The sequence below is a fragment of the Lepisosteus oculatus genome, chromosome 7, assembly GCF_040954835.1.
Source record: "Lepisosteus oculatus isolate fLepOcu1 chromosome 7, fLepOcu1.hap2, whole genome shotgun sequence".
NCBI lineage: Eukaryota > Metazoa > Chordata > Actinopteri > Semionotiformes > Lepisosteidae > Lepisosteus > Lepisosteus oculatus.
In genome coordinates this window covers 55,866,297-55,880,991 of record NC_090702.1, presented here as the reverse complement: position 1 = coordinate 55,880,991, position 14,695 = coordinate 55,866,297, and the positions used below count along the sequence as shown (strand labels likewise).

General features: G+C 49.1%; 1 protein-coding gene across 2 annotated transcripts in view; it reads left to right on the top strand.

Annotated features, from left to right (window-relative positions):
- Positions 1–14,695, top strand: part of LOC102687084 (differentially expressed in FDCP 6-like) — a 26,239-nt gene extending 11,544 nt beyond the window's left edge. The window contains exons 4-12 of one of the 2 annotated variants that reach the window (XM_069192856.1): positions 663–890; positions 1,465–1,611; positions 5,837–5,945; positions 9,963–10,141; positions 10,381–10,476; positions 10,607–10,773; positions 11,236–11,434; positions 12,654–12,744; positions 13,509–14,695. In XM_069192856.1, coding sequence (XP_069048957.1) covers positions 663–890; positions 1,465–1,611; positions 5,837–5,945; positions 9,963–10,141; positions 10,381–10,476; positions 10,607–10,773; positions 11,236–11,434; positions 12,654–12,744; positions 13,509–13,726 — 1,434 coding nt within the window. In that variant the 3' untranslated portion in view covers positions 13,727–14,695. Of the gene's footprint in view, positions 1–662; positions 891–1,464; positions 1,612–5,836; positions 5,946–9,962; positions 10,142–10,374; positions 10,477–10,606; positions 10,774–11,235; positions 11,435–12,653; positions 12,745–13,508 lie in introns of both variants that reach the window. The other variant, XM_069192855.1, reaches the window with a different exon arrangement.

The window sequence follows — 14,695 nt, the reverse complement described above, 5'->3', positions numbered from 1 at the left end:
TCCAAAAGCCGTTCGGGTTACGCTGCTCCTCAGTCTTCATGGTAAATGAGAAGTTATTGTGAACGGGCTGGTTACAGCAAGAATTATTAGATGGACCTACTTACACATTTGAAGCACGCTTCGTTTGCAACCATGTTACTCATTAGTCCATTGAGAGAACAACTCTTCTTGGAGTATGTTTCAATGAACAGCACGTGTCTTGGAGCCACCTGGTGTAAAGAGCCTGGTGCAGAAATCAGAATTTAACAGGTGCTTGGAGCACTAATGTCAGGGTGCTCACAGAAAAAGCACAAGGCCTCTCTTTCGGAAGGAATAGAGAGAGGGGACAGTCATGAGCAGATGCACCCCAACAATTGTACAGCTGGAACAGAGCATGGCAAGACAGGGGTCCTGCAGAGGGGGGAAGAGAGAGGGCATCCTGGTGGAAACCAGAGTCTCAGATTCCCAGTATTAATTCCCTGGTATTAGGGTTTACACAAAAGACCTTGCAGAAATGGAGGAAGTGCGCTGTATTTCAAAGTGCTTGTTTCCTCTTGAAAACGGTTAGCACCGAAGTTCAAGGGCAGTGGGTGCAGTCAGCTCCATTCTCTATGAAGGAATGTGCCTTCTGTCCAGTGAACCGGTGGGGGTCATGGAGGTCACCTGTTTCTCTGGCACTGCAGGTGGAGTATCTGCTGAAGAAAATCGCGGGGGCCATGAGCCTGGAGTGGAATCGCCAGGAGCTGGATGCTTTCTATTCCCTGAAAGCCGAGTTTCTGGAAGGGATGTCAGTCTGGACCTTCCTGGAACAAGTTAATTCTGGGAAACTGCTCCACGTCGAAAGCATTGAGTCTTTTAGCTTAGCTCTGGACGAGGTCTTCCAAGAAATGTACCACAACGTGCTGAAAAAGGTAAGACAGTGGACCACAGAATCATTGTATGAGAAGACCTGCAATGCTGGAGAAACTTAAAATGAACATTATGGCTGTGCACAGGGTTTGCTCATTATAGAAAAGTACCACCAAAGGTTTAAATTTGTTTCCTTCTCCTTCTATGGTTATTTCACAAAATATATTGTACAAATATACCCATTAAGCAGGAAACGGGGCACAGAAAGTTCAGCAGGAATGTCAGCTTTCTGAAAAAGAGCAATAAAGAGGGTTGCAGTTGCTTGACAGTTATGGTCACAGAGCAGAAAGGGAGTGTTACTGTGAAGCTGTGGTCTCGCACCAGCTGTGAATGGCTCTGGAACTCTTTGGCTGGTTCCCTGGTCACACAATGAGAGAGCCTGGACCAGACTGAACTTGAGCAATTTTCACTGGACAGAGACAAGGCAAGCTGCCAGTCTGTTCAAGGAAGAGTAGAGAGTCTTTTGGAGAGTCCAGCTCTGGTCACACATGTGACAAGGAATCCCACTGAGGAAACAGATCGCTCCGGGGGGCGGCTGTCCAGTCTGTCTCTAAGGGGCTGTGCTCTCGTCCTCAGGGCTACATGTGGAAGAAGGGACACATGCGCAGGAACTGGAATGAGCGCTGGTTCGTGCTCAAGCCTGCCGGCATCCTGTATTATGTCAGCGAGGACATGAAAGAGAGGAAGGGAGAGATCCCGCTGGACAAGACATGTGTGGTGGAGGTAAGCAGCTCCTCTCACTGGAGTGGGTCTGCACTAGCACGTCCTCTCACTGGAGTGGGTCTGCACTAGCACGTCCTCTCACTGGAGTGGGTCTGCACTAGCACGTCCTCTCACTGGAGTGGGTCTGGACTAGCAGGTCCTCTCACTGGAGTGGGTCTGGACTAGCAGGTCCTCTCACTGGAGTGGGTCTGCACTAGCAGGTCCTCTCACTGGAGTGGGTCTGCACTAGCAGGTCCTCTCACTGGAGTGGGTCTGCACTAGCACGTCCTCTCACTGGAGTGGGTCTGCACTAGCAGGTCCTCTCACTGGAGTGGGTCTGCACTAGCACGTCCTCTCACTGGAGTGGGTCTGCACTAGCACGTCCTCTCACTGGAGTGGGTCTGCACTAGCAGCTCCTCTCACTGGAGTGGGTCTGCACTAGCAGCTCCTCTCACTGGAGTGGGTCTGCACTAGCAGGTCCTCTCACTGGAGTGGGTCTGCACTAGCAGGTCCTCTCACTGGAGTGGGTCTGCACTAGCAGGTCCTCTCACTGGAGTGAGTTTGCACTAGCAGGTAACATTATGTCACACTTCTGAAGAAAAAAGCATCATTGTGCCTTCAAGAGAACAAGAAGATCAAGATGGACTAAGCCATTGCACTGTAGCTCAGTTCCTGGTGCGTCCACAGCCAGCAAATTTCTAATCCGTCAAGACATTACAGTTAAAAAGAATCCTTGAGAGATTGGGAGACCATGAGTCCTGAGCCTTCACCAAGGCTGACACGTCCTTTTGCTCACTTCTTGTGATTGTTTCCCCACTACCAATCCCATGGGTTCTGGTCACTACAGTCCACACATTGGGGGCTTAACTGGGAGGTGGTGCCTCAACAGTTGATGTGTTGATGTCTACAGCCAGATGACCAGAAGGAGGCCCAGTGTATTCCAGCATTCATCAACACAGAGATAAGAGCAACACCTGGACTCACAGCCAAGAAGACCAAGGACTCTTTAGCAATCAAGCAAAGAGTTGTATAGATAACCCTATAGGACAATGAGGAACAGACTTGAAGACTAAGAGGGAACCTGTTTCAAGAATTCGAAATCCTCTCAGACAGTGTCAGCGACCTTCTTCGGAAAGAACTGTGAAAGATGAACTAGAGGGAACTGGTGAAAACTAAATGGATGTGCATTTAAAACAAAAAACAGGAGGCAACAGGCCATGTGGTTGAAACAGGTACCCTGACTTCTTTCAAGAAACAGCAGGATGAGATCCTTGGATCAATTAGTCGATAAATACCATACTGGCTTCATGGGCTGAATCACCTCCTCTCCCTTGTAACCTCTATAATGTACTTATGATTGGGAGCAAGCATGTCACTGATGAGCAGAATGATGCACTAAATATTGTGCACGACAATAACTGGGTGGAGTGGCGGCTCAGTGGCTCAGGATCTCCGCCTGTGGCTAGAAAGTTGCTGGTTCAAATCCCGCAGCCGGAAGAGGAATCCTACTCCGTTGCGGCCCTGAGCAAGGCCTTTAACCCCAACTGCTCCAGGGGGGCCGTATAAATGGCTGACCCTGCGCTCTGACCCCCAGCTTCTCTCCCTGTCTGTGTGTCTCATGGAGAGCAAGCTGGGGTATGTGAAAAGACAAATTCCTAATGCAATTGTATCGTAGAAATTGTATATGGCTAATAAAGTAATCTTAACAGGTCAATCAATGGAAAGGGCCAAGTGTGATGGTCTAGGTAGGAATTAGTAGGAACTACACTCTACAGATCTCTGCTTGTGATCAGTGGTTGCCTGACTGCATGGGTCTACATTGATCAAGTACTGGGAACTCACTTGGTTTGTTTCCCTTCCTGAGAGCTCATCCTGATGGGACAGCATTGGAGCAGGACAGCACACATGCGACTCGTGTAAAAACAGCTTCCTGGAAAGATAAAAACATGACAGTTGACAAGATAATAGTTATGACTGTGACTGTTGACTACTGACTAATGACTATTTGTGGGATGAGCTGGGATAATGTGTGGCATCGTGGGATGTGTGGCTCTGAGACCAGTGAACAGGCACATGCTTGTCCAGGCTCTGCAAGAGCAATAGTGCAGAATACAAGAGGACAGCATCTGCAACCTGGTGCAAAGCATGAGTCACAGATGTACAGTGCCTTGCGAAAGTATTCGGCCCCCTTGAACTTTTCAACCTTTTGCCACATTTCAGGCTTCAAACATAAAGATATAAATTTTTTATTTTATGTGAAGAATCACCAACAAGTGGGACACAATTGTGAAGTGGAACGAAATCTATTGGATTTTTGAAACTTTTTTAACTAATAAAATAATGAAAAGTGGGGCGTGCAAAATTATTCGGCCCCCTTGCGTTAATACTTTGTAGAGCCACCTTTTGCTGCGATTACAGCTGCAAGTCGCTTGGGGTATGTCTCTATCAGTTTTGCACATCGAGAGACTGAAATTCTTGCCCATTCTTCCTTGCAAAACAGCTCGAGCTCAGTGAGGTTGGATGGAGAGCGTTTGTGAACAGCAGTTTTCAGCTCCACAGATTCTCGATTGGATTCAGGTCTGGACTTTGACTTGGCCATTCAAACACCTGGATACGTTTATTTGTGAACCATTCCTTTGTAGATTTTGCTGTATGTTTGGGATCATTGTCTTGTTGGAAGATAAATCTCCGTCCCAGTTTCAGGTCTTTTGCAGACTCCAACAGGTTTTCTTCCAGAATGTTCCTGTATTTGGCTGCATCCATCTTCCCCTCAATTTTAACCATCTTCCCTGTCCCTGCTGAAGAAAAGCAGGCCCAAACCATGATGCTGCCACCACCATGTTTGACAGTGGGGATGGTGTGTTGAGGGTGATGAGCTGTGTTGCTTTTACGCCAAACATATCGTTTTGCATTGTGGCCAAAAAGTTCGATTTTGGTTTCATCTGACCAGAGCACCTTCTTCCACATGTTTGGGGTGTCTCCCAGGTGGCTTGTGGCAAACTTTAGACGAGACTTTTTATGGATATCTTTGAGAAATGGCTTTCTTCTTGCCACTCTTCCATAAAGGCCAGATTTGTGCAGTGTAAGACTGATTGTTGTCCTATGGACAGACTCTCCCACCTCAGCTGTAGTTCTCTGCAGTTCATCCAGAGTGATCATGGGCCTCTTGGCTGCATCTCTGATCAGTCTTCTCCTTGTCTGAGCTGAAAGTTTAGAGGGACGGCCAGGTCTTGGTAGATTTGCAGTGGTCTGATACTCCTTCCATTTCAAGATGATCCCTTGCACAGTGCTCCTTGGGATGTTTGAAGCTTGGGAAATCTTTTTGTATCCAAATCCGGCTTTAAGCTTCTCCACAACAGTATTACGGACCTGCCTGGTGTGTTCCTTGGTCTTCATGATGCTCTCTGCACTTTCAACAGAACCTTGAGACTATCACAGAGCAGGTGCATTTATACAGAGACTTGATTACACACAGGTGGATTCTATTTATCACCATCAGTCATTTAGGACAACATTGGATCATTCAGAGATCCTCGCTGAACTTCTGGAGTGAGTTTGCTGCACTGAAAGTAAAGGGGCCGAATAATTTTGCACGCCCCACTTTTCATTTTTTTATTAGTTAAAAAAGTTTCAAAAATCCAATAGATTTCGTTCCACTTCACAATTGTGTCCCACTTATTGGTGATTCTTCACATAAAATAAAAAATTTATATCTTTATGTTTGAAGCCTGAAATGTGGCAAAAGGTTGAAAAGTTCAAGGGGGCCGAATACTTTCGCAAGGCACTGTACAAGGTTTACATTTACCGTGCAGTATTGTTTCCAGTCATGACTACACACACTACTAGCCCGTGACTTTTACATTAGACATTCTGTTAAGCAAGCTGTTTATGACAAATGTTAATCAGCATAATGCCTTTACCTATATAATATCTGAACTGTAGAATATCAGTGTCTGTGCTTTAAACAAAGACTGCCCTTTTCCAGATTTTGAATTTATTGTAGTTATAAGTGCTAAGTTTCTTTTGGAGTTCAATATGTTATAATGTACTTGTTAAGCATTTTCTGATTTCAATTCAATAAGACTTCCCCCTATGATTTAGAATAGGTAAAAGATACCTCAGTTTTTTTGACAGAAGCACTTCTTTATGGTAAAAAACAGTTATGCTATTCCTTTCCTATCACCAGTCATCAGCTGTGTGAATCCCCCCCGTGCCTGTTTGTATCTGAACCTGTGCTCTTCTCCAGTCCATTCCAGACAGGGAGGGCAAGCGCTGTCTGTTCTGTGTGAAAGCAGCCACCAGAAGCTACGAGATCAGTGCGTCGGACCAGAAGCAGCGCTTGGAGTGGGTGCAAGGTGAGGAGAACATGGCTCTGGAGGGTTTTTATTAACTACAGAGTGCATTCCGGATATCGGCCAGCCAGTGCAGGGACCTTTTTTCTGATTTATTTTATGGAGTTTTTAATGAAAGTTCGGGAGGAGTGAAGGCAGCCGAGCTCATTCGACACAGCTGCTGCAATTCCCACTAATCCTGACGTAAGCAACCGGTCTCCATATATACCAAACGTCACCCGCTCTTCTTCCTCGTTCGTTTTCTGCATGGCTTGTTTTCGCGTAGCCCAAATCCGTGCTCCCTTCTCATGGATCTGCCAATCTCCTGCTCCGATGAAGAACTTTTCGGACTCCCCTACCCCCCCTCGTCCAGTCCGCCCGCTCCCCTTACCTCCGTCCCATCGCCTCCATCCGCCGCCGTGCCACACCAGCGCCACTCATCTCCCAGCCAGTCCTCACAAGATCCAACTCCTGGCCGAAGACTGCGTTCCGCCGCCGTAGTCCCTCTCTCATCGCAAACCCAGCCTTCCTGTTCCTCTATTGCAAAGTCTCCAAATAACCCCCGCTTCTCACGAGGACGTCCCCGCCGCCGCACATCGGCTCCCCCTTCTCCAGGATCATCTCTCATGATTTCTGACTGGACCGTAGCACGCCTCCAGAGGAAACTTCGAAAATATGGCGTCCGTTTTTTTTAAAAAAAAAAACCACGCTTCCCAAAAAGCTCCGTTTTCCCTGTACCTAACTGCAGTCTACACAAAGGAGACCTCGGCGCCCTCTGATGACATCACCCGCGCCGCTGCCCCTCATCCCAACGTGAGGACCACGAGGCCGCCTGCGCCTCTGCCTGTCGCATCTTCCGTTTTGTCTTGTCACGATATATCTGTGTCCGTGTTTCTTCCCCCAACCAATCCCTACCTCTGCTGGACAACTGCACCTAGCCCCTTCCACTCAGCTTCCTTCCCTAAACTCCTTGCTGCCGAGTCCAAGGCTCCAGGTTCCTTCACATTTGCAGCTTCTGTGGCGAAGCTCATGCTCGCTCTGCCTGCCCCTGCCGGCCCTTCCACACTCTCTCCACTTTCAGCATTCCCAAATGACTACTGGCTTATCCGTCTACCCCAATCGATATCCCCGCTCTTACATCCGAACTGCTCCGTCACCCTGACCCCTCTTCCACTCACATCTTACTCGATGGCCTTTCCTTTGGGTTCTCACCAGGCCTGTGCACACTTCCTTCTTCCCCTGTCTTTTGCAAAAATCTCCAGTCTGCTACCGTTGATCCCCAGTCTGTCAATTCCTTGCTAGCATCCAAAGTCGAAAACGGTTTCATGATCGGCCTACTTGACTCTCCCCCATTCCCTGTATACCGCATCAATCCCATCGGCATAGCGGTCCATGAGTATTCTGGTAAAAAAAAAAATGCCTTATAATCAACTTGTCAGCCCCTCATAACTCCCGCGTGCCAACTCTCAATAGCCTCATTCCCAGCTCGGACTTCTCCCTTCACTATGCCACAATTGACCACGCCATTTCTCTCATCAAAATCGCAGGTCCGGGTGCCTGCCTCGTTAAGACCGATATCTCTAGAGCCTTTCAAGTCATGCCTCTCGACCCAGACTTCTGGCATCTCTTTGCAGTCCGCCTAACTTTCGGATGCAGGAGTGGCCCAAAAATGTTCGGTACCTTAGCCGAAGCTCTCTGCTGGATCCTCTTGAATAACTATAGGCTTCCTTTTCTCGTCCACCTTCTTGACGATTTCCTTACCATAGACTTTCCTCACGCCCCACCTGCAAGAGCCTCCTCCACACTTATTTCCATCTTGAGGAAACTAGGGGTACCTCTCGCCATGGACAAAACAACCGGCCCCTCTCACACAATCCAGTTCCTTGGGGATCACTCTCAATTCCATCAATTTCTCCGCCTCCCTGCCTCGCGACAGGATCGACGGGATCCGGGTGTATATCTACCTATTGTTCCACCGAATTTCCCTCTTTGTGCGAACTTCTCACTCTGCTCGGCCACCTCAATTATGCTATGCGTATCATTCCTCAAGGATGGCCATTCATCTCCTACCTTCTCGACCTCGCCTCTTCTATGTCCTCTCTTTACCACCACGTAAGCCTTTCAGCCGGCTTTTCACGGACGCAGCCCCCTCAATTGATTTTGGAGGCTATTGCCAAGACCAATGCTTTTTGGCCTCTTAGCCTCCCGAATTCTCTTCAATCCCTCTTGCTGACCAGTCATCAGCCTTATTTGAAATATTTCCAATTGTTGTTGCCACTTTTCTTTGGGGCCACAATTGGAAACAAAAATCAGTCCTCGTTCGGTCGGACAACTCCACAGTAGTTCATATAATCAACAAAGGAAGGTCTTCATCCCAATCTATCATGAAATTTCTCCGCCGCCTTAAATGGATTTCTCTCACACTCCAATTCATCCTCGTAGCAGCTCATATTCCAGGCCACCTTAATGAGATAGCTGACTCTCTCTCTCGCTTTCAATTTCAGAAATTCAGGAACTTGGCACCAGATGCAAGACCGAATCTATGCACAGTACCTCTTTTTTGGAACTCGTGTTCCTCTGAATCATCCCTTCCATCACTATCTCTAGCTGGCCCAGCAAACTACCCTCTCAGGGATTGCCCCTCGAACTCTCAGTTCTTACTGCACTGCCTGGAAGGGCTTCCAATCCTTCCACCTCTCCGCGAACATAAAATTCCCTTCTTTCGATATTCTCACCGTATCATCCTTCGTTTGCTATTGCAGAAACTCACTCAAAGTACAGGTATCCACCACCAAAGAATACCTCTGCGGCATCCACTTCTGCCATAAACTCCTTTTCGGCAAGACCTGTCCATCCCTTATCCACCCTCTAATTACTCTCCTTCTTAAAGGCTTTCAGCGATCTGAAAGACCACTTCCGAACCAGTGCGCACCACTTACCTCAGACGTCCTCGAATCCTGCATCTACGTTCTCAGGTCGGGTTACCACTCACCCTGGGTCGACTGCACTCTTGAATCTTTATTCTTGCGAGCATTCTTCGGCTTCCTGAGATGCTCCGAACTTACCGCTGCTTCCGCATCCTTCAATCCTTCTTCTCAACCCTGCCTATCCGAAATCTCTATCTTATCTTCCGATACATTGACCTTCTATCTTAAGAAAAGCAAAACCAACCAACTCGGGTCCGGCACCCTCATTTATTATTTCAAACTCCGTTCCTACATCGGCCCATACGAGCCTCTATCTCATTAAGCGCATCTTCACACCTCTGCCAGAGCTTTACCTACCGATCCTCTGCTCGTGAACGAGAGGGGTCTTCTCGTGACCCGCGACTGGTTTCTCTCTCACCTCCACGACGTCCTTCCAACCTCCGGATTCCCTCCCGAACGATTCTCCGGTCCCTCCTTCAAATCAGGGGCCGCTTCCTCTGCCGCTCGCCAAGGCGTCCCCGAGTATCTCAAACAACCCAGCTGTTGGTCCTCCGAGGCCTATCGCGCAAACATTAAAACTAACCCCGGTATCCTCAAGCAGGCACTTTCTCTCCTCAGCTGAATTAGTTCAATCATTGTTTTTCTGCCCTGGTGATGGGGGGTCCCGCTTGGTTCTTTTGGGGGGTCCTATCGTCCCCCCTCCAATGGCCGGGAGGTTGACCCTCAGCCAAGCAGGTTAAGCCAAGTCTTCACATCCCAATAAACGATTCTAATTTCTCCCAACCTTTCGGCTGCTGTCATTCCTCGGGAAACTTTATTTGCACTGGCGAGCTGAAACAAAACAAAAGAGGTTGAGCTGTGTGGGTGGAGAGGTGGAAACAGACAGCGGGCCTGACGCCTCCACAGCCACAAAAGAAGCAGCTGCAGGAGTCTGACCTCCTTCGTCTGAGCCTTTCTTCATGGGTTTGTGTAAACGAGACGCAGATCGCCAGTCCCCGAATCCCTGTCTGGGATGCGCTGACCCCGCCAGGCCAGCAGGCGCCGCTGTGGAGACGTGTGGCCCCGGCGCGCGGCGGTTTCAGTTTTCAGTGCGACGCGTCCTCTCGCCCCCCAGCCATTCAGACGGCCGTCCGGCTGCAGGCGGAGGGCAAGACGTCTCTGCACAGGGAGCTGAAGCTGCGGCGCAGGGAGCAGCGACAGCAGAGCCCCCACGCCAGAGAGGAGCCGCCCGGCCTGCAGGTCCTGCAGGAGGAGAGGGGGAGGCAGGAGCTGGAGCAGGAGCAGCTCGTCAGGGTGAGGAGGACGGGCAGGCCGAGTACAGTCTACACCCACAGACATTTACACAACACGCATACATACCCATAGATGCACACTTCCAATCCTTCCACCTCTCCTCTAACATAAAATTCCCTTCTTTCGATATAGTGGGAATATCCTCACAAACACTCGCACATACATAGAACTCGCACGCCCATACATTTGTGCAGTGGTACAATGCGTGATGTGATGTGTGCTCTGTGCTCCAGAGGCAGCAGGAGCAGGAGCGCCGCCTGCAGGAGGAGCAGGAGCGTAAGAGGCAGCTGGAGGTGCAGCGCAGCCTGGAGAGACAGCTGGAGGAGGCCGAGAGGGTGAGTGCACCTGGGAGCCCAGACGCTCACCCCAACACACACTGGCTCATTCGCCCTCGCTCGCTCATTCACAATCCTAACTAATCCTAAACGCCTTTTTTTGTGCAATCGCCCCTCCGTGATGGCGCAGGTCCGTGAGAGCATGGCGGCGGAGATCGCCCGGAAGGAGCAGGAGGCTCGGGGCCAGCGCCGCAGGATCGAGGAGCTGGAGCTGACCCAGCAGAGCCTGGAGAGAGCCCTGAACGCCGAGATCCAGGCCCGGCTGGAGGAGGAGACAGCCCGGCTGGAGCAGGAGAGGTCAGGCGCTGTGGCTTTCAGAACCCCACTCTGGTATTGCACAGGCTAAGTAAGAAAGCTTGGTTCTGGAGCACATCAAAATTAATCTTTATTATCTCTCTTAAAGAGGCTTCTTTCACATAGAATAATATTCACAAGTATGTACTGGAATTGCTCTTTAAAGAAGAATAATGCTTACAATGAACACGCAAGTCTGAACCATTGAGATTGAAATGAAAGAACGGTAAAATGTAGACAGAAGCAACTGATTTCCAACCTGATTTAACAGCTGTGACAGAGAGGTGGTCAGCATGGCCTCCTTCTCAATAAGTTCAGTTACACAGACACCAGGCTCTCACCTGTCCTTAAAAGCTATAAAAGGGCACAGGGCTCAGCGGCAGAGGTCAAGCACAGACAGCCCCACCGTCTGATCAGCTGTCCTCTTTGTAACTGTGTGCGCCTGTGTCTGTCTGTGTGCGTCAGGCTGCTCAGTCAGGAGGAGGAGAAGCTGCAGCATCTCAGCCTGTTGAAGCAGGAGCAGGACCTGCTCTTACAGCAGGCCCAGCTGGAGAGGAGTATGCTGGAAGCTGAAGTGGCAGACAAGGTCCAGGCCTTCGAGACGGCCTCCCAGGAGCTCCAGAGGCTGCGCGAGTCACGAGAGAGGAGCAACCACGACCTTCAGGTGAGGGGCTGAGGGACACGCACACACACGCCAGGCTGCAGCACGTAGTTACAAAAACAGCACACAAGGGGAAAAAAAAAACAAGAAAATGATTTATTCATTTTCACATGCAATATCTGACAACCTTGCACCTAATTTCTCTTCTGCCTGTTGTTTGGTAACATTAGTGTCTTGTGTTGTTTTTGCACTATTATCACTATTATTTGTGAGTAGTAAGGATCTTGACAGGAGCTCCATTAATTTTCCAAACCTTGCTTGTGTCACTATGAGACCAAGGCTCGATCACCATGGCGTCACCCTAGTGACATACAGACCCAACAGAGAAAAGCCCTCTGTTGCTCCCTGCTCTGCTCACAAGAGAGTGGCACTAATGCCCACCACATGCGAGCTGGCAGTGGTGCATTATTGGAAACACCAAAAATGTTTTTTCTTTACCAATAAGACCAGTTGGAGCCTTTGTTTGCAGGCAAGATTATACATACATGAGGCTGATATCCACCTTTTGACATTCTCCCAAGTGGCAATATGTTATTTTTGTTTACCATACTCATCCTTAATCATTTGTTTCTACAAAACCGAAATCCCAAACTTGATTGTTCAAATCGACGTTTCAATTTCATTTCAGTTTTTCATTGACGTTCTCATGTACAAGGTTTCCTACACCAATTGGCAGATGTATTTCTCACATTGCGTTACTATAATTCCAATAAAATCCACTTGCATGTTGGCTGCCTCAGGTAGTTTTTACACAGTTCATTCCTAGTACAACTGTCCGCCTGCTGGGTGTTTTAATCAGCAAGGTCTTCACGCAAGCCGGTCAGCTGTGGCCTTAGGTTAATATCTAATTTTCCATTTAATATAATTTAATTTTGTTTCGAGCCCAGTTTTGCTCTCCTGTCCCAGTATGGATCTGGCCTCTATGTACCCTAGCTTTGTCACCCTGTTCTGTGCAGGTCCTGTCTCAGCGCAGGGACCTGCTGCTCGGTTCAGCAACACTTTCTCAGTGGCAGGAGCCACCCTGAAGTGTATTTTTGTCCTAATACAGTACACGGTGCAAATTATAAACAGATAAGGAATTTCATGAAAAGGGCAACAGGTGACAAATAATTCTGACTTTTTTTCTCTTAAACGGGCAAGGTGGGCCTTATCCACTTCCTTTGCTTGGTCTGCTCTCTCTGCCTCTGACACCTGGCCTCTGCCCCTTGCCCTCCCCCTGCAGGTGGCCCAGAAGAAGCTGCGCAGGGCCAGCCGCCATGTGAAACACTGGAACGTGCAGCTGAACCGCCTGATGCAGCCCATCGCACCGGGAGGTGAGGCAGGTCTACGGCAGCCAGGGTGCCGTCAGTGTGCATCGCCTAGTAACCAGATCAATCGCCCGTGTAGCAGTCTGACTCTGGCCTGGGGGTCGCTGCACTTAAAACAGACCCCTGCTGTTGCACCCGACGTCTCGGGAACAGCTGAAAGGTGGGGATAATATCGTCAGGAATGGTCCCTCATAAACCCTCTTTCATGGGGATAACATGGGGTGACCAGGCCGGACTCAGACTGTAAATCCCCCTGTAACGCTGCTGGAGTTCAGGACGGTGAGGGAGATGCGCCTTGTGTGTCTTCTCCCGGTGTCCTCTGGAAGTGGTCACTTCCGTCACAATTAAACCCATCTCAAACCTTCACTGACCTGTGACTCCTTGCATCCCTATACCAGCACAACCAGCTCGCCCCACTCACCACCAGTAACAGAGAGAGAGACGCAGCACTAGGGAATGGGACTGCCGCTTACAAATAAGTGTCTTCCAGCAAAGACGCATTCGATTTTACAGGACAAGAACAAAACAGGAGGAGGCCCTTCAGCTAATTAGCGAATCGACCTTGACTGAAACAATTGGCTTCAACAGCATGAATGGGAAACGTGTTTCAACCTCCCACCCCCGTTTGTGTAAAGAACTTGCCCATATGTTTTGTTTCAAGCCCATCTGTGTAACGTCGTTGTCCTCTGGTGTGAATTATTTATTGATTTACTTCCACCTCCGCGCGCAGAGAGCAGTGCCAAGCTAACCCTCTTCTCCCCTGTGCCCAGACCAGCGCCAGCAGGCACAGAGCAGGGACCCGGGCACGCTGGGCAGGAGAGGAGCCTTGTCCAGCAAAGAGTTCATCGCCAGACGCTGTCCCGGGAACAGGCCGGTCTCCGAGTGCAGCTCTTCCTCTGAGGATGAGGGGCTTGAAGAAGACCTGCAGAAGATCAGCCTTTCAGGAGCCAACAGAAGAAGGATGGAACCCAACGGCCAAGAGCACTAAAGAGGGATTTTGGAGTGGTGCCCCTCTGTGTCCACCGTGGGGCGTCTGAGGCTTTGGAGCTGATGCTGCCGAGCCTCTTGACAGGCAGGAGGGGTGGCTCAGGGACGCCCTCTGCAACGCTGGCACTTCCATGACATCAGCTCTGCGGGTTGGGGCTGATCCAACATCCATGTGAAAGGTGCCAACCCCACGTCCAAGCGTGTCTGTGCAATCGCTCTGTTTCCTGTGTAGTTTTCCCAACAGGCAGCAGACAGGAGGCTTGTCTGTGACCTAAGGGTCATCCCAGTGCTGCGACCCAGCTACCACCATGAGCTAAGCAAGCCAGCAGCCCTCGGGCCTGTGCCTTTATATAGGAGTACAGGCAGACGTTGTACACCAACATCCACTGAAGAGCAGAAGCGTCAGCTTTTCAGAGCTTGTACGGATTGTTGGAGATTCATCCGTGGGGATAAACAACAAGCCACTTACAGGAGATAAGACATTTTCAGTTTATTTGTCAAACAGCAACCCTTTTTTTATTAGAACTGAAACATGCTGTTCCTATAAAAAACAAAAATCGTTTCACAACATTGCATCACATTTCCTAACCTGTCTGGTGATGGAAACCCACCTGTGTGGCCTCTTGTTTACCTGCTCACTCAGGTTAGTTAGTTAGTTGCCTTGCAAGCTAAACCGTTCTGTCAGCAACAGTTCTCATCCTTGCTAATTTAATAACTTGTACAGTACATTACAAAGAGATCCCTTTTCTATTCTTTGAGCTGAATGAAAAAGTAATCACAAATACTCTCTGAATTCAGAAGACAGAGTGGGGCTGAGCTCTCTGTAGCTGAAGAATATCATCACTTAAGAGAAAACAAGAATACATCAGTATCTCATTATACTGACAGCCACTGTAAGCCTTTAGTGTTTTCATGAATAAGAAATTAACTAACACATTTTGTAAACTATTAAAGACATTTTTCACTATAA